Source organism: Sturnus vulgaris, chromosome 5, assembly GCF_052056855.1.
Source record: "Sturnus vulgaris isolate bStuVul1 chromosome 5, bStuVul1.hap1, whole genome shotgun sequence".
NCBI lineage: Eukaryota > Metazoa > Chordata > Aves > Passeriformes > Sturnidae > Sturnus > Sturnus vulgaris.
The window spans coordinates 3994310-4014640 of NC_142247.1; the positions used below are offsets into that span (position 1 = coordinate 3994310).

General features: G+C 40.1%; 1 protein-coding gene across 2 annotated transcripts in view; it reads right to left on the reverse strand.

The window, feature by feature from the left end:
- ADIPOR2 (adiponectin receptor 2) overlaps positions 1 to 20331 on the reverse strand; it is a 44574-nt gene that overhangs the window by 8053 nt on the left and 16190 nt on the right. For both annotated transcript variants that reach the window (XM_014870009.2, XM_014870020.2), the window contains exons 2-3: positions 13977 to 14212; positions 1430 to 1549 (exon numbers count right to left, since the gene is read on the reverse strand). In XM_014870009.2, the coding sequence (XP_014725495.1) occupies positions 1430 to 1549; positions 13977 to 14144 (288 nt within the window). In that variant the 5' untranslated portion in view covers positions 14145 to 14212. The remainder of the gene's footprint in view (positions 1 to 1429; positions 1550 to 13976; positions 14213 to 20331) is intronic.

Below are 20331 nucleotides of genomic sequence, written 5' to 3' on the forward strand. Positions count from 1 at the left end.
AATAAATGAACCTGATCCTCCACCACAAGCCAGTCTCACTGTCTATCTGCTACCATTTGGGGCAGGCTAGCAGAAGAAGCCACCCATTAGCACTAATAGGGGCCAGAAAATGTGAAAGAGTGAGAGCCCAGCAAGAAGAGTCCAACCCCTTATTCAGGTTGCTCCTCTCAACCTCACAAACAAACAGTGACAGAGCAGTTAAGGCAACAGACTCCTGACTCTCAATTCCATGGGATTTCTTCTTTAAAGGGAGAGAGGGGGTTTTGTGCACAGAGCGATTCTTGCAGCTGGCTCCACAGGAAATAAGTGTGCACAGATGTTCCCAGCACTGCTTCAGTAACACAAGACACATGGAGGCTTCAGTGTGGCAGCTTGGGGGAGCAGGGAACTGCTTTATGTACCGGGGCTGTTCCTGCAGGATTCCTTGGACTTGCCGGCGGGCTAGAGTTACGGGAGCAAGGCTGAAGGTTCCTGAAACACTAAGTTTAAAAAGCTACATTCTTATTTCAGTTTCAACAACAAGAGCCCAGAGTTTTTGAATCAATTCTCCACACTCGTGCGTGGAAGCAAAACAAAGCCATTCAGAATAACCAGCTCCAGTTTAAGACTGGGTTCTTAAATTAAACAAGAAAATAACTGGTTTAGTTCATGAACAAAAAATGTGAATTGAGGTAGAAATAGGAGGAGGGAATTAGTTTTACACAATTCAACCTACAAAATATTTTAAAAGAGGCAAAGATGCATAGAAAAAAAAATCAACAAAAGCAAAAAAAGCAAAATGACCCATACACACCACCAAGTAAATAAGGTCCCTCTGTAAAGATATCAAAACTAGTTCATAAAACTAGCAGGAACCAGTGTATAAAGGGGCAGCATTCCTTTCAGCAAGAAAGGAGAGCCAGAGACTGACACAGCCCAGTGGCTCTAAAAAGTAGCAAAAATTGAGCCAAGGTCAACAATTACAAAATCTATAATGGATTTACGTATGGTTTCAATACAGCATTGTTTTCAAGTCAGGGACAAAGCTTATTCTACAATAGATGCAAAAGGTGGTGGAAAAACAAAGTATTTGCAAATCTGAAGAAATCTGGTCAAATGACCTTGAAAGTCAAAGTGCCTCGAACCAGAAAGCTTTTGTTCTGCTTTGCATTCACAGGTGTTTCTCAAGGGACACACCTGAGTGGCATGAGCAGCTTTGGTGTCTCAGCTGTAAATCCCTATTGTTCCACGCTCTACAGTTTAATCCTGCACGACAGACAGATGCTGAGGAAGTGCAGTATTGCTACTTAGAACACGAGATCCCCATTTGGGGACAGTGAGAACCTCCTCTCCCTCACATTAGCACTGCAGCTGCTCCAAGTGGAATCTGCTGCCCACTGGAGCTTCCCAAAAAAAGGAAGTTACTTCAGCAGTTTCCACGTGCCCTTACCTTACACACAAATTCTTCCATTCTCTCCATAGCATGGTGGGCTTGTAGAAGAGGTGACATTCCCATAAAACCTTCATCTTCTTGAGGTGGCTCATCGTTGTGTTTATCATCCTCAGAACACTGGAGGGGAAAAAAAAACATAGAAAATGTATTGTAGAAAGATGAACAGAGGAAGGTGATGTTGTTTTCCATACAAAACTATGATTTGAGGTCTTGGCAAATAAAGAAGTCTCTCCATGTACGGCACTGAGAAAAGAATTCAGAAGAACAAGCAAAAAAATGATTACATTCTTAGGCATCCGAGAACAACTCACATGTTTAATCCATTCTGCATATGTTTCTAGCAGGTTTGGAAGCCAGCAGTGCTCCTCTAAGTCATGCCTCATTAAATCCCAGATATGGAGTCTGAGCCTTCCCACTTCTAGGGAAGGATTACTCCCTATTTTATGTTTCAATGTCACTGTGCTGGTGTTAATGCCTCTATAATGTACCTGGCATTTCAGGGTAATGAAAGGTAAGCCAAGGAGAGGAATTCATTTACCTTTTAAAATGTTTCACCTCAATTTGCAGTCCAAATACAAAAATCTATTCTGTTTAACTGACACTTCTGTTCAGCTTGTAATCCAGTACTGGAATTTACTCATTCATTTGATTTTTCAAGGTATTTCAGAAACTACTATGAAACTTCTGCCAGTTAGACAAAGGCAAGTTATCAAAGAAAAGCAGTAACAGGGATCAGAGTTTTAAGCAAAGTTCGAATAAAGAGAAACATCCATATCCTTGGGGAGTACCAAGAGATTTATGAAAAGGAAAACTAAAATAATTCACTGAGCTGGGATATGAGGCTGGTAGACATCATTAAAACTTTACAGGAACAGTTTGGTAGTTTTCTGCTCTATCATGACTAATCACATCATCTGCATATTTTGATACACACTAGCTTCCCATGGAGGAAAAAAGCAGGGGGCCATGGAAGTCCCACATTCCTGTTTGCTTCCTGCAATGCTCATGGCCCATCAGGGACTCCATTCAACACTTCAGCTTCCAAGGTAAACAAATTGGAGGAAGCTAGGAAGGAGAGAAGGAGCTTTTTGCACCCTTCAGATGTAAAGCAGAGAGCTGCCATGCACCACATGGCCATGCCAAGAAAGCTCCACAGTCAGCACAGAGGGAGACTGGCCCCCTCCACATTTCCCAGAACACTTCTCCCCATCCTATTCCCATACCACAGTTAACAACTTTAAAAATCAAGATGATGCATCAATAATACCATCCAAAGGGACAGAGAATATGGTATATAACCTCGCTTACTTTATCTACAAATTATTATCAGTAATGTTGAGATTAATGCCCTGAATTGTCAAGCCAAGGATGGGAGCTGGCTGTGCATTTGTCCCACATTACAGCTCTCTCCTTGGTGTCAAGCCTTATTAACTATTTCTGTCAACTCAATAAGCTGCTTAAAATTTTCATTTTTGAATAAATAAAAGGAGACTTCTTCCAGCCTACAGTGTGCCATCCAGAACCTTCAATATTTTGGAGGGTTTTGATGGAGAAATGACAGGTTCATACCAGTTTTGTACCCAAGTTTTGCAGTAGTCACTGAAGCTTCATCTTTCAAAGAGGAGGTCCCACCCCTCCTGACCCAATTTCTTACCAAGTTCTTGACCCAATTTTGCTTACCCAGAATGCCATTTTTGGTATGTAATATACAGTACACATCCTTCAAATTTTATGAATGACCTCACATTTGTCCACACTAAGAAAACTTGATGGCCTAAACAATTTCTTGTAGATAACCCATGTCCCTTGCACTGTCTACTCACCTTCATTTATCATTCCAGTGAACAATATCTTGTATTTTACAGCAATGATTGATATATTGACCAGCCCTAAGCAGATTCTCCAGCAGAAAAAGACAGTATTAAATACATTCACTCTGCCTAGGTTATCCCATTAGTCCTATTCAGAAAGGCATCAGGCAACAGCAAGATGCAAATAGGTTTAATATCCTTCTAAAATAGGCACAATTCCTGTTAGGCACAGGAATGAAAAGCAAATTTGGTTTCATTCTGACTCAACAACATTCACTGACATTGTTTCCCCACAACCTCAATTTTACTGGCCCTTTTTTACTAATGGCACTCTCTAGGATTCTCAGTTTTCAATATCATAAATAATTAACTCAAGGTCATGGAAACATAGAATGGGTTGGGTTAGAAGGCAGCTTTAAAAATCAACTAGTCTAAATGCCCTGCCATGGAGGTCTGGAGAAGATGCTCATGATAGTCTGCACAATTTAGAAACCAAAGAAACTTTTGGTTTCCAAGAGCGTGCCTTATGGAAAAGCAAGGATGGCTTTTAAGTTTTAAAAGTTTAAGTTCCAGTACATTTGACAGAAGGAGCACTGCTGTGCCTTTTAGCTACTCTAGAATTCCCTCCCCCAGCAGCACACAATAAGCAGCTCCAATGGGGTGAACAAGTTAATAACCCTCAATTTACACAACTGGGTGGACTGAAGGAAAAAAAGGTCCCTTACAGAATCAAAGCCTGTATTCATTGCAGTCTGCCCAGTGACTCAAAGCCAAAAAATGTTCATTTCCCCCTCTGCACATACTCTCATTTCTAGAATGATGGGAAGGCTTAAATTTGAACAGACTGTAAAGCTTGAAGAGCACAGCTATTTCTGAGCTAGTCCAAAATCCCTGCATTTTGGCCATGTGCCGACAAACAAATCATTACTGAGCTTCTTTTGGTGATAAAAGGAATTCATATCATATACACAGTCCAGATTACTGCCAAAAAATGGAATTGATTTTACTATCTCCTTCCTGCCATTAAACTGCAAAATTAGCATTCAAGGGAAAAAAAGCTAAAGCTCAGCTTCTTAGTCCTTTTCTTGCTAAGGAGGCAAAAGGAGGCCTTTTCTGGAAGAACCATCCTCCCTTGACTCCCTCCTGTAACATCTCCTTGGGAAGAGCAGTAAACTGTGCTTGTTGAAAGCCAGAAATCTACAGTGAAGGGCAACATCAACTCCAATTTTCACATGGAAGTCTGAAGGAGTCCACTGACCTTCAGTTCTTAAGGCAATGACTGAAAGGAAAGAACATCACTCTTCTGCTCAGAAGGCATATTGTAACATTTCCACTGTGACTAGCTCCCTTCATATCTCAGGACCCACATATTTTCTCCTCTTCAGCTGATTGTAGCAGAAATTCAGAAGTAATTCTAGACCTTAACAACATAAGCAAGCACATTCTTTTAGGACACATTTTCAACTATTTCTGTGTCCTGCCCACAGAATCACATTTTGAAATGAGAAACATATTGGGTAAATAGTATCACTTGCCTAAGACTGTGCAAGAAATGAGAGCCTAGGAGAAAACTCCGATACTCCCACTTTTAATGAGGTATGGTATATCCTGAATTAAGTGCTTCAAGAATAACTTCTGCCTTTGTAGATCACAAGCCAAAGGGATTTTCACTTGGCTGATGTTTCAGATGTTTTTACATAATCCTATTTACTCAACTTCTTTTAAAGCATCTCACATTTGACTAAGTAATTCTGTGAAGTCTTCAGAGCAGTTTAGAGTATCTTTAAATAAACCCCTGGTTTGTAACAAGCAAACTTGTTACAATCAGCAGCTGTCACTCTTCTGCTGCACACATGCAGCAATGCCTACAATCAGTCCTTCACATTAATCAAAAATCATGGCTTCTGGATACTCACACTCTAAAAGGTCTGGACACTTAACTCTATGGAAGTGCCAAGCAATCGTTCCAATTTTAATCCTACTCCCTGTGCAAATTCACAAAGTGTTAAAGCTACCAAAAACCAGTCTCTCATTTCTATGAGATGGAAATTATCCAACAGATGTATAAACATCTGTATAAATCTGAGCTCAGTAACGGTACCAGAGAATAAAACACATCTGAAGGACAAGTGAAAATATCCAGAGGAACCAGCTTTACCGGTTTATCCATATTCATTTTATTTTGTTAAGTGTTACAGCTTCTTTTGTGATAACAGTGACAGACAAGAATGTAAATGAAAAGGTAGAAATCAGAGAACCAGGCAACACACTTCCGGGGACAGATCATGACCTGATGGATTTCAGAGCATATTTTGGTAGGGAATCAAAAAAGTTTAATACCAAACTCAAGACTTGGAGCACCAGAGCAAACAAAGAGCAAGAAATCCAAGAGCTCAATTGCACAGTGCTGATCATTAAGTAAGTTTAAAAGTAAAATCTCACTTTTATAGCATAAAAGGTAAAACAAAGTTTACATTTAGTACAAGAATTTCTCGTCTGAATGCAGTCCAAAAATGTCAGATCACATAGCCAAAGATCCTGTTACAGAGAAAAGTGCAGTAAAACCTGCTCTAGGAAATGCAACATACTCCTCTTGTCTACTACAACAGCTTATCCTTCTGACACAAAGCTTCTATACTATCACTCTCAAATCTGTTCCCAGACACACTGTTTAAAAGTGTCCTTACTGTGGAAAAAACCTCTGAGAAGTCAAGTCATAATTGCAGAAGAAGATTCCAGAAACATCTTTTTCACTTTTGAGTAAGTTACATTCAATGGACTTCAAGTAAAGTGTATTTTCTTGAGGTCTGTAGTTTCTTGATGTCAGTTTAAAGATTTCTAGAAAGTTTCAGAGTTTGCACATGACTGCTCCTTGCACAGGTGACAAACAAGTTCTTGTTCAAAAAGTGTCATCAATGCTGTTCATTTGAGCGTGCAAACTAAAACATCACTGAAATCTGAACGGAGCCACCTTTACTCTGTAAAATGTGGTCACCTTCTCTCTCAGCCCCATCTGACCAATGCCCATCCCCTGCCCCAGCAGAGACCAGCAGCTCCCAGCCAGCTCCCTCCCAGTCCATGCACTGGGGTCGATGTTTCATGGTCTGGAATATTCCTTTGGATATCTGGAATATCCTAACTGGGGTCAGCTGCCCTGGCCATGCTCCCTCCCAGCCTCGTGTGCCTCTCTTCACTGGCAGAGCACGGGACAATGAAAAGTCCTTGATTCAGGGGTAGCACTGCTTAGCAACAACTAAAACATCAGTGTGTTATCAATGTATTCTAAATTCAAACCATGGAACTGTACGAGCTAGTAGGAGGAAAATGTTCTGCTATCCCAGTCAAAACCTGGACAATAGCAACTGCAATAAAACTCTCCTAAACCCCAGAAAAGGCACAAGTCTTATTAGAGTTTCTTCTCAGACACAATCACTACTCAGTTACTCAGGAGTCTAACTGACTGTGCACATACCTGTGTAGTATTAAGCTCTGGGGTTAATGAACTCCCATGTCTCAAAGTTCAACTGTCTGTGATGCCAATTCACCACCAAGATGTCACCAGTGCCCTAAATCTACCATCACAGGAATTTTCAAAGCATGATGCAGTCTGAATCTGTTCTCATATCCTTGCTTCCTTCAGCTGCTGACAGACACTCCCCCACTGTCTTCTTGATCAGTGCCTTGACAAAGCTCTGTGCCTTGGTAGGGACACAGGCAAGATAACTCAGAAAAGCCAAATGTCTTGATTAACACTGAGTCATGGCATGTTATATAACATGGTACTTATACATTATTTTCTTAAAACTCAAGTTACAAAACGTATGTTGTTGTATTTATAAAACCAGTTATCCTCCACATTAAACTGAAGTCACAAAGTCTAGACGTGACTCTGAGTTTTTGCTTGTTTATCTTGATCTCATCAGATGAATGATTAATAGTGCTTAACACGACATTCAAGTAATTTTATGTTCCTTGGGGCAGCGTGCCAGATTCAGTAACTCGAGAGCTTTCAGCATAATGGTCAAGATACGTTCAAGGCTATCATATAAAAATGTTACTTTTCTGATCGCAGTTCTGTAACATCCTTTTCACATTGCTTTTTCTCAGCAGCAACTCCTCTGTGCCCATTCTGTCAACTGACCTTTTATCAACCAGCCTTTCATAAGGGGCAAGCAATGGCTGCCATGCCATTTCTCCTAAAAGCCTGTTGCACATTTTTCAGAATTTCATCAACTTAGATTCTTTGAGTTGTAAGAAATAAACTGGAAACAGACAGCATCATAAAACTTTCCCTGACTTCCCCTAACTTCTGCACATACCAAGTTATTTTAAAGTAACAGCTTTGTTCTTTAGAATTCACATTCTCCCTGACAAGCTTGTAAACACAGCCACACCACAGTTTCCAAAAGGCTGACTACATCCACCTTCTAAGCAGGGTGTGCAAAGCTGTGTTTGCTGTAACTGGACCAAAAAAAGTCATTCATTAGCACAGTGCCAAAAACCTTTTAGGCCTGTTGGTCAAAATGTCAAGCACTTGGAAGTTCCTGGAGTTCAGTGTTTTTCCTTTGTAGGTCACCTTCTTATAAAAGATACAGTCCATTTAATATTGGAACTTGAGAACAGCTTTACAACTGGTCATGGGTGACTGCTTGCTGGCACTCATTAAAAACAAGCACTAACATTGAAAACTCATTTAGCAAATAGTCCTAGGACAAAGTCACATTTTTGTTTCAGCAGCCTTGCTACAACACTGATTAGAACTAGCTCCCTTCTTAAATATCTTCAGATGAAAAGGATCTGTTAAATCTCTGAGCAGCAACTACTGATTTTCTGTCAATGCCCAGTATCTGACGAGGGCCCAAGGCCTCAATGCCCTCATGTGCTCAGAAGTGGTTTGGGGGAGACCCTGTAGAAATTGTTTCTACTGCAGAAGAGTCTCATGTGCCATTTTCTGCTCCTCTGCCCTTGTTAATCCTGATAGCAGAAAAAGAAAACAAGCATGCTGGGCTTATAGAAAAAGAAACGCTCTGCTATAAAAATAAACAAAGAGCTTGAAAGTGTACTGCTGAACTTAACATAACAGCAGAGTCAATCAATCTGAAACAGCTGGAGGAAGATGCAAGTTAACCCACCAGTACAACACTATTTTTTTCTCTTATTTCACTGTAAAAGGTCGGCACGCCCCCCCACTGCTGCCCAAATCAGGCAGATAGGATCTCCAGGAAAACAAAGGCAAAACCTGTGGAATCCAACCCCTGTCCAGGGAAACTGTTGTGCCAGTGAATTATAAACAGAACTACTCCCTCCCTCTCTTAGTTTCAACACACAGCACAGCAAGCAATGGTTACAAAACCTGCTGGCAGGCAGCAAACTCCAAGCACCAACACTTCCCCTCCCAAAGCACAAAAACTCCACAGAAATAGGGCACAGTTGAATCCAGCTGCAACTCAACAGCCATCACCTAGGACAAATTCCTTTACTTCAGAGAGAGTTTTCTGGGAGACAGAGCAGACATGGAGAATGGCCATTTCCTACATATTAGCAGCCTTCTGGGCACTGCCCATGCATCACCAGTTTGCCTTTTCTGCACTCCCAAGCTCTGACAGTCTGTTCATAACCCAGGCACATCAACTGCCAGCAAGGGAGGCACCAGCATCCGACCAGCTCAGGCCTGTGGAGCCTGGAAACCATCTCTGTAAACATGTCCCATTGTCTTCACACCGTCTAAGTGGGAATATTTGGGAGATATTCTGCTCTGTGTACCAAAAAAATGCTTTGCTGTACAAAAAAAAAAATTACTATATTCAAGCACTTACTTCAGTGACTAGTAGTCTGAGTAAAATTCACATTACTTCCAGTTCTTAGAATAGCAAGTGAAGGAGAAATGCAGATGTTAAGATCTTTTGATCTGAAGCAAAATGTCAACTCACATGCTTTCAAAGAAATAACATTTCATCCCAAGACTTGCAAAAATGAAGGAAAGGAAGAGGTGATAAAGAAATCTACAGAACAGCGACATTTGAACACAATCAGCTTTAAAACGAAAAGAAATGTGCTTTGGTGGGGCCTCAAATTCGATTTTACCAGGCCTCTTCCATTCACACTCTACTTACAAAACCTGCAATGAAATAGAGGAAGAAGGCAAACACAGAAGCAAATGCCAAGATTTGAATCATAACACCAAAGAACCAATAGAAAAATGCCAGACTGAAAAGAAAGCTAAATGGTTTGAAACTTGCAAGTAGATCTACAAAGGATGAAATTTCACACATTCAGAATTTACAAATATTAGCTCCAGAAAGACTATTCTTAAGACTCAAATGTCTCCCTTTGACCTTCAAGATTTCATCTGTCTTTTTCACTGAGCTGGCATACACCAGAAAGTCAAGCAGACAATTCAATTTATTTACATGCACCCTTCTGCAACACCAAAAAGTCTGTCTGCAGTCTGGTTTTGTAGGTAATACATAAGCACTTCTGTAACAGAAAAGGCTTTGAGTAAGTTCTATGATTCAAGTTAAAAGTCTTGAGCCATTTGCTCACCCTCAATTACTCTAAAAATTCTCTTTTGTACCTGAAATTCTGTTACATCCTCCTGCCTTCCTCCTTCAAGTCGCTTTGGTATTTATGCTCTAGAAAGACTTCTGTAGGTACATGGAGATACCATGAAATCTCTCAGAGGTCAACTAAGTTCTCCTGTCAAAGCCCACACTCCCTGAAAAGCAATCCAGAGGAGTATTTCCCCAAATTTCTTCTGCTCATTCAGACGACTTGAGGGCTACACAAACCTCCTCCCAGAACCTTACTGCAGGTTATCAAACACTTCAAAGCAACAGGTCTCCACCTTTTGGGTACATATCGGTGCCACATCGGACAACTGCATGGAAGATGAAAGGAATCATCATCCAAGCACGGGAAAACCCATGACTGGAACAAAGCAAAGAAAATGGTTCCTTTGTCTACCTCCTGTCACTGACAGGTTAAAGTACAAAAGAAAAGAGTCAAGCACAGGGTTTGGGACTGCATAAAGAGCCCATTCAGCACATGGTAAGAAGTCACATGCATTTGATTGTGTCAGCTTAACAAAGTCACAGTAGGAGAGATTTCTTTAGGAACTAACACTGCTGGAATTACAAAGGCAGTTAAGACACAGAAAGGCTAGGACAGGAGAAAGGATGCTGTCCCAAAGGCAAGGCAATCCAGGATGCTGCAGGAGGGAAGCACCTGCTGAAAAATGCCTTATCAGCACATAGTGTAAACCAGAAAAAGGAAAAGAGGTTTGAACTGCTGAAGGAACAGAATTATGGAGCTTGCTTGATCCTTTTTTCATCATCGTGCAGACAAATGGTCACTATTTGTCTCCAAGTCACAGAAGGCTCACCACTCACCTGCCACTACACTAATGTCATGTTAAAAGACAGCAAGATGTGTCTCTAGTCCTTGAAACCCGTACTGGGAAGAGGGGATAATCTATGGACATATTTGCACTCTAGGAGAGAATAGAGAGTTATGGAATAAAATACAGACTGAGAGGTTTGGGTATAAAAAGGATATTGATGTTTCACGATTTCTGTCTTCTCAGAGGAATCGTTATGAAATTGGCAGATTAACAGCACTGGTAGAAGGATGCAGCTGTGTTATTATTATTATCTTGAATAAGTATGTTCAATATGGCTAGTAATTCTTTGCTACATATATCTACTGAATTAATTTACAGAAAGTAGGAACTTTAGTTTTTAGTTCACAGCTATGCAACCTCAAAGGTAGGTGCCAGGATCAAAAGCCTCAGGAAAAAAAAAAAACCTCTTAAGACTAAATCTTATTTCTTAATATCATCTTAATTTTCTTAGCAAAAAAACTGCTTTATTACTTATGAGGACCAATATTTTGGCCCATCAAAATCAGAAGTACATAATATACAATTCAAGCTGTGAGGAAGATGGAAATTAATTCTGAACAACATAATGACATGCTTCCATGCCTTCCTTCTTAGAAAAGACTATTAAAATAATTCATCAAAAATTCATCAACTAGTACTGCTTAAAAGCTCAGACTGCTTACTTCTACAAGTGGAGCAGGAAGTGGATATACAAGTAGGGAAAGGAATCTTGTATAGAAGAGTTTGGAGAAGATTTTATACAAGTACAGAGCAGCAATGATATAAGCAGGAAAATAAACAATGTCATATTATCACAAGATAAAAATACACATACTTTTACACTAATGCCTCAAGTCCTAGCCCAGTACATTTTAGAATACGTATTTATTATGATAAAAGCTTTTCCTAAGTAGTAACATTTAAAAGCATATTAAATGATGATGGTGGTTCTATCATCAAAACACTACACAGCCCTCATCCCCTCTCCTCATCCAACACAGAATTTTTACCATCAACTCCATCGTGGCTGCATTTAGCACCAGAACACTGATGGAGTGGGCACTACTTGAGACCTTTTATAAGGCTATGTTTAGCCTGAGCACTATTGCCACCAGCCAAGAACAATATCCTTATATTACTGTTATCTAAACATGAATCTCTTCCAGACCAGAGGAAAATCAGGCTTTTGAACTTATAAGTCACGCTAATGAACTAATAGGTCTCTCTGCTGAGACAGCTGCACAGAGCCAGAATGCACAGCAAAGCAGAAGAGTGAATCTGAGCTGACATTTGAGCAACAGCTGTGCTGAGGCTTACACGAGGCAGAGGAAGATGTACAGCATGATGTTTTTTCCAGATTATTTGGAACACTGCAGCATATCACATAATAAAGGCCATTTGGCAAGCCAATATTGGTACTTTTGACAGCAAAGTGTTTTGGGATGATCCATTAGAAGCATCAATTATTCAGCCTTTTAAGACAAAAAACCATTTAAAGACATCATACTAACAAACCCCAGAAATCACAGAGGACAGGAATAAAAGGATGAAAAAAATTGAAAAAAAGCAGGAGGCCAAATATGGCAGAGAAAGTGATGCAGATTAAGATAGAACAGCAAGGCCCAAATGGCAAAAACAAGTTTCTGTGACAGCACTTTAGAAGGCCAAGAAAGAGAAAAGAAATCAAACACGAGAAAGCCAAACATTTGTAGTGAGCCAAAACAAAAAACCCACAAACTTTTGTTGTATGGATGAAAGCAAAAAATTAAGAGACAACATGTGCTATTAATGCCTGAAAGAGAGAATGAAGGTATTTCAACCATTTCATTGCCAAAGTGTTAGAATTAAACACTGATTCATCCAGATAGTTCCTGTTCAGCTAAGCAAATGTACAGAAAGAATTAAAGCACATAAGCAATTATGGACATTTTCCTTGAGTATTCCATCCACAGGATACAGTTAACTCTCATTGTTCAACCAGGAAAGTCAGAGACAAGACAGAAAACAGCCTTCAAAGCAGATGATCCCAAACACAGCAACAGATAAACGTGTAAATTCAAAGTATCTGCTAGCATAACCCAACTTTTCTTTTTCTAACCCGTCTTGGCCAAGACTTTGCACCTTAAACACATGCTTCACAACCTTCCACAAAATGGGAAAAGACTGAGTGTTTCCCTTATCAGGATACTGAGAAGGTCCTAGAGAAGTTATGGCAGTACAACTGTGAGTGCATTGGCTTGGCTGCCTAGACATGAATACCAGTCCTGACTTCTCATTACAAGAATGCTCGGAACTAAATTCTGTAAGGGCTCCAACTCATCAAGCTGAGAAGGCAAATACCAGTTCTCATGTCAGCTGATCCATGACAGTGGGCCATGCACATACCCAGAACTTGTGGCAAATGCAATTACAGCCACAGCCCAACATACATTAAGTAGCACCAGCATGTTTTTGCTGCTGGCTAAAACCACACAGTTGCTGTGACTGAGCTGATACAGTAAACTCATTAATCCATGATAAATTGGATAGTGAGCCTAAGATGAATGCCTCTTCCACTTAACTATGCTGATATCCATCTGAATATATCCTGAGAGAAGCATTACTTACAGCTCTGGAACTTTCTAACCAGAAGGTACTTGAATCCAGTGCTTGGATATTGTCTCTGTAGAACACCTAATTAAGCTGTGAACCCCTTTCTGCATGTTGTGGCTGCTAAAACTTACAAAGGTTCATGCACCAAAAACTTACTGATACTGACACAGGCTCAGAAAACCTGGGAGCCACCAACTGCTAAAGATTGGGAGACTATCCTAGGATAGTCACACAAGATGCTTCCCCATGTTTTTGCTCTTCCCTGTGAGTCTGTTACTAGCTACTGGTCCAAGATAGGGTGTCATGCACTGTTCAGTCTAATTCCAGCAAGAATGCTTGCAAACAGATTTTTCTATCCTAATCATCAAAAATATACCAATTAGCCAAGGTTCTGATTACATGCAGTAAGAGCCAATACTTCTCTTTTCACTTACAATTAATTGAAAATTACAGAACAAAAATATTTTGTTATGAGCAGCATCTCAGCAGAACACAAAACAGTTACAAGTCCCATTTCTTTGAGGACAAAATAAAAACATAAAAGCTGGTAAGACTAGTTATGCCCAGTCTTGTCACCCAAGTTCCCATAAATTCAACTGAATACTTCTGGAATCTTCCTGGTATTATTACAGTTATTTAGCAGGCATTAAAAGGTTGTAGGCTCTAGGTCCACATTTCCAAAGGTTATTTAAAACACTGAAACATTTATACCAGAACTTTGATTGCCTGTTAAGTTTGCTAGGAAAAGAATCATGAGACTTACATTTTCCTGGTCAGAAGACAGTAGTGGTTCCTCTAGAAGAAGGCTCTGTTGAGAGCTGTCCTCTTCAAAGGCTGCCTGTGTTGTTGCAGTGTCAGACATGTGTCCTTTTCTGAGCCGCAGACCTGGCTCTGGAGAACCAGCATTATCGGGTTCCCTTAGTTCGTTCATGAGATGCTGGAAGCCTTCTCAAATATTCTCTTTCCTCTTGGTTCAGTTTGGCTGATTATGTCTTGGCTCTGAAAGACAAACAGTTTGTGTAACTCAACTGAAGTTAAAAAGAAGAGTGCAAAAGTTGGCTGGAAGGAGAGCTCGCTTGCAAGCTACCAAACAGCTATGACAACTGCTTTTATATGTGCCCAAAATCCCACAGGATCAATTACACAGATTTCTACACTGCTGGATAATGAATTCTCATCCTGAGAGCACTTACAGTTTCATACCCTAACACAAGTTAAACACAACTTTGAAAGATGACCAAAAGTGAGCTTCATAAAACAGTAAACCTACAAAACCAGAGCCAATTTTTATAAATCATTTCTACAAAATTGCAAGCAACAATTAGGCTGTTAATATTATTTAGAAACAAACTATTTCTCACAGGTACTCTATAATTATTGTATCTTTGCAGGTATGAAGCTCATATCCCTAGCTCAGTCATCCAGACTAAGTTTCACCAAAACAAGGACATTAAGTACTGGTAATAGCAATAAAGCAAAGCTCAAGCAGAGCTCAAGTAGCAACTAATTTTAGACAGACTGCAAGGAGAGCACTAGTACACAGAGTGATTATGCTTCCCTTGCTTAAATTAACATGGTCACAATCACTGCCAGGAATGGGTTTGTACCTTTACTTGTGCAAGGAATTAGAGCAGACAAATCTAAACATTGTTCATTCCATCAGAGCAAGCAGAAACAGGTAAATCCCCCAGAAAACAATAACCCATGATTTCTACTCAGAAAAGTAACTGCATTTTAGACTCACAACACTACAAAAAGGACTCAGGGTAAATTTAACTCAAAATGATAAAGATTTGATCAAACGTACAGAAAATTGATGACAGCTGTAAATCTGAGCCCTCATCAAGAGTATTATTGATTACCCATTTGTTTTGTGAGGTGTCACTTCGGCAGCCAGTTCAGAGAGACCTGTTTGACACTGGCAGCCTTGGGAGGCACAACCTTCAGAGAACTTTGCAGTCTGAGTGCCAGAAAGCATCAGAATGTATTATGAGAACGAAGGCACAGCTGAGGCTTCAGAATCACTCTGAATGACAATCTATTCGTTTTGCACTAATCACCTGGTGTCATTCTTATTACTGCAGCACCTAAGTGCCCTGATGTGACTAACACACAACATTAAGTCAACCCATCTAACAAGTTTTAACTTGCCAGTATGCATAATTAAATTGGAATTTTAGTGCCCAATAAAAGATGCTGAAATTTTTCATAATGTAGGAGGGAAAATTAAAAATATAAGATGGGGAATTGATATTGGCAGTTTTGTAATAAAATATCACCTCCAAAAAGCCAATAAATAACGTATTCTGTCCTTACAGGAACTCATTTAATTTACATATGATCACTGCAAGGTAATTCTCAGCTCTGACAAATGGGCTATAGTTAATTTTGCTGCAGCAGTTTGTAATATTATATCCCCTCAGCTACCTGGCAATCCTCACAGGAGAGAGCAGCTAATGAGCCAGTAAGAGATTCTGCAGAAATAAATGATACCTCAAGTTGTCCAGAGTTCAGTATGGCACACTGCTTTAATCACCCAGGATGGTAAGGTGACAATGTGACAGTAGAGCAGGTGGCATCCCCACCTTCCTGCTACCTCCACTACAGGGTCAGAAACCTCCATCTGAGAAGCAACATCTAAAACAGCCACAGCTGTTTACTTGGTAAACACAAGAGCCACAGGAGAATTCAGAGGAAGTTTAACAACATTACATAGGAAGCTCAGTGAAAAAGTTGAGCAAGTAGATTTTAAGAGCAGGAACAAATATGCAGAAAGCCACAGAACTGAAATCTTAACTGGTTTTGTCATATTTCAAGCAGCCCAATCACAATTCTATTTTTATGCAAGAAACATGAAGACATAATCACACTGCCATTTTGCCAAACTGATGTACGAAAGAAAAAAGTAAGCAACAACAACTACAGTTTGAAATGAAGCTAATGGATGTCTTAATTTGAAAAGCAATCTATAAGAGACAATTTCAGTACAGTATTATGCTGGTTTTGGATGGATAGCTGAATACCTGACTGCCCATAGGAAGTGGTGAATTAATTCCTTGGTTTGCTTTGCTTGTATCCACAACTTTTGCTTTACTTATTGAACTGTCCTTATCTGAACCCACACGTTCTCTCTTTTATGATTCTCTTTCCCATCCCACTGGGGCAGAGTGAGCAAGCAGCTGTGTGGGGCTTAGTTGCCTGCTGGGGTTAGACCACAACAAGTACAATGAACCAATTTGAAGATGTAGCTAAAATCAGAAAAATGCAAGTAAGCAGAGCAGCTGCTTTACAAACAACAGTTACACACAGGGACACCCCCCTGCCTGCTATTCCACACATTTCAAACAGGTAGTCAGTACAAACAGGCCTAGTTAGTTCCCCAGATTGGGCAATTTCATGAGACGTTTAACCAGCAAGTTTTACTGGTTCTTCTTTCAGCCAGATTGAAGCAATAGCATTGCCACTGTGTGCTGCATTGCCACTGATATTGCCTAATGCCTGTCCTTACATCACCTCTGTGACATTGTGGGAGCAATGCCCTGGGACACGGTACAGCCACACAACAGGCTGAACCACACTTGGCCAAGATGCTTGCAAAAGGCTCTTCGAATACAAGAGACAGGAATGCCAAGAGATTTTTACATTGGGCCTTGAGGATTTACTTCACCAGCAGTTGCTGCCAAGCACTCACTAAGGTTAAAAATAAAAGATGCATTTCACCTCCAGCAAGTGAGATTTGCATTCAGCAGTAAAGCTGATCTTCAGAGCTCTGCAGAAACAGAAGTTGTTGTTTCTTGAAATAACAGGGGGATTATTCAGTGAACTAAGATGCTTCCATGTCATTCATGCATGATCTTCACAGTGCTAAATATGCTTGCCCAAAAATGAACATGCAAAGGTAAGCAAGAAAAAAGCTAATCCAAAAGCATCACTACTGGGTTTTACTTCTTTTTAAAAATGTACTACTGACTGAATGCAAATGAAAAGTGCCAACACTTAAGTGTAAATAGCCTGAAATATTTGTTGACAAGTGAAAGAAAGCAGTGAAGATTATGAACAGGAAAGGCATAGGAGGTCCTTAAGTTCTATCATAAAGTTTCTATGACTCACAGTTCAGTGAAGGAGGACCTTTACCTAAGAAATCAGGAAATCTAAATATGGTCAGTAGCATCTAACCAGAAGATGACGGTTGAACCATTGTGAGCATACTTACTGCCCCATTCTGTCTAAGACTGCACAGCTCACAAAAACAAAAACTAGAAAATGGAAAGTTATACAACACTTGAGGTCTTGGAAAATATTGTTTTGTGTCTCATTGAGATTATAAATCTCATAAATGAAGTCCTTTAACATTTTTTGTAGCATGCAAATTAAAGGGTTCATTAAAATTAGCTTCCATTTAAAGAGGAAGTTGCTATTATGACTTAAAATCTACTTAATGATTGCATACATAATATCAGCATGTAGATGAATCAGTGAGTTCCTGCTGTGCTTAAAATAAGCTGAGAAAAGCATCTACAGAGTTTGGTCTGTTGGGTTTTTTAATACAGAAAACTTCTAAATGCTCTGTCAGCTTTTAGAAAGGATTTAGCAGTTTAATGCAAGCAGGGCTCTAAACACAGCCTATAAACACAAAATGAGGTTTTAGTCAATTCAGTGTGCTGCTGCCTTGTCACACACTCCTAGAGCAGCCTCAGCTGCTCCCTGCACCCTGGTTCAGCAGCAGCCAACCTCACAGGAAGCTCAGGAAGAAGCTGAGCAAATAGATTTTAGGAGCAGGAACAAATATTCAGAATATTTGACAGAAATAAAATCTTGACTGCCCACAGGAGGACAGTCAGTGCCAGTTTGTGGCTCAGCCCTGCCATCTTTCCAAGCAGAACTAGAAGGCAGTATTATTTCAGCATTCACTGCAGTTGTGCAATGTCACAGGAGTCAACATCCACAACTACAGCACATTTAAAACACTGCTTCACTCCTAAAGATGATAAGCAAAGACTAGTTAAACAAACTTAATCACCACGGGATAATGCCATTGTTCTCTGTATGACACTCCATAGGATAAGCACTGCAGCCCTTCTAACCTCCCAGAACTCATCTGGCACAAGGACTGATTTACAGCCTAGGATAAATGACACATGGCAATAAAACAAAGAAAACACATTAAGGATAGTGTTTGTAATTAAATTTAAAAGACCTGTCACTCCCTTTTGAAGATAAAACAGTCCTGGATGGTCAGAGTACCTCCCACTACCCCTAAACAAAGCAATCTCTCCAGTACTCCACTCTTGTCAGTATGTTCATTCCTGTAAGCAGCATGAGAATGATCCTCAAAAGGCATTTAGTTCTGTCTGGAGCTGTTATTTGGAAGCAGAATGAAAATTGCTTTCCCCTACAATCCCCTCTCAATTGCCTTACTGGCAGAAACTTTGCTGTTCAGGTAGGCAGTGGCATCCACTGTATGCCTTTTCCTTGCTGATCCTCCCCCAGAGCATCCATTAAAGCAGCACAAACAGTGTATACACAGTGGATGATTCCTCCTAAGATTAGCTCGTTTCCCCTAACAGACCTTAAGTTATCAAAAGAACAAAAAACCATCATGAAAATTTCAGGCTACACATTTCTCAGAACATTCATTAATGCTTAATGTTTAATGAAGGGCTCGAGTGCCCAAAAAAATCTTGTAAGAGATGCTGCATCGATCTACAAACTGCCTTGCCTGTGTCCGTGTGCCATGACAGTGGCGAAGCTGATTGAACAATAAGACTTCATCAAATCCCGAGCTGTTTAGGCAAGCTCTCAGTAACAGAATAGGCAAAATTCCCTTCCCAGGACTGCCAGCACAGGTACAAATGGCAGAGCACTTCCACTACAACCCATGGACAGACTGACTGGGAAAAGAACATAGCCTGTATAGGGTGATGGGGAATTTTGTGCCTATGAAACAGTTGATTTTGGCTACCTTGAGTGAAATAAAGTATACTTATTGAAATGCAGTTTTCTTGGCACACTGTATTTCTACTACTATCTTCTGGTAGGGAAGTTCTGTCACAAGTAGTAGCTCATAAACTGTATTGTAAGGCCAACTTGAAATAAGGGACTTTAATCTTTTTTAAATTTTTATTTATTTAGCAGTCTTTCAACGATTGAGCTTTTTCAATTCACGAGTTAAACATTCACAGTTAACATTCCAAATATTCTCTACAGCTACAGTCAAAAACAAAGCAAACAAGGCTACGTATGAACAGAAGGAGAAGGAAATTCTCACAGAAGACTTTGTTTTCTCAATGTACCCTAAAGGAAAAGTACGAATCAGCCTGTAAAAATTCTTTGGAGGTCATCTTTAACAATGAGGAACAATGAGGAAGTAATCCAACACCTCTTTTCTTCATGTAATTTCCCTAGATAAAGAGGCATCTACAAAACAAAGATTAGACTCCCGCAGAGGGTCAGTGGCCAAAAAGCTGTCTTTGTAACTTGTAAACTGTCACTGGACGCTTCAGCCCCAGCTATTTCACAGCAGGCTGCAGAGGCAAACAATCAAGCACATTCTGATGCATTTGGATCCAAAGAAAGGGAACAAGCCAGCAGCCTGCCTGCATTATCAAAATGCTTCCATTTCAGAGGATCCCATTACATTGTTACAACATTTGTCCAATTTGTACTGCAAATTGGACCCCATTTTTTTAACTGGGCTGAGTTATGTCAGAGGTTGGCCCACCCCCAGAGCACAATGTCCGGTCCTTACAGACTGGATGACTGCTGTAAATCAGTTCTACTCTTCAATAAACCAAAACCAAGGGAATTGCTACAAAAGCAGTACAAAACCGAGAATGGAAGTTCAAGTTCTTTTCACATTACATTCCACAAATATCCACAGCCCAGAGCCAGAAAACTTGCTTTTGATTCATTTTTCATTGAATGGCTCAGTTTCTCCAAGTGAGAAACACCCCATCTTTTGCTCTTTCATGATTTTATTTCTATGGCATGCTACTCACACCAACTTGCTTCATGGCTGCCAACAAGAAAAAGATGCAGTTCTTCTATGTTAGTAACACTTGGGATCACAGACTGTCTAAAAGTGAAAGACTGAAATTAAATGTCACTCTCCTCTTCAG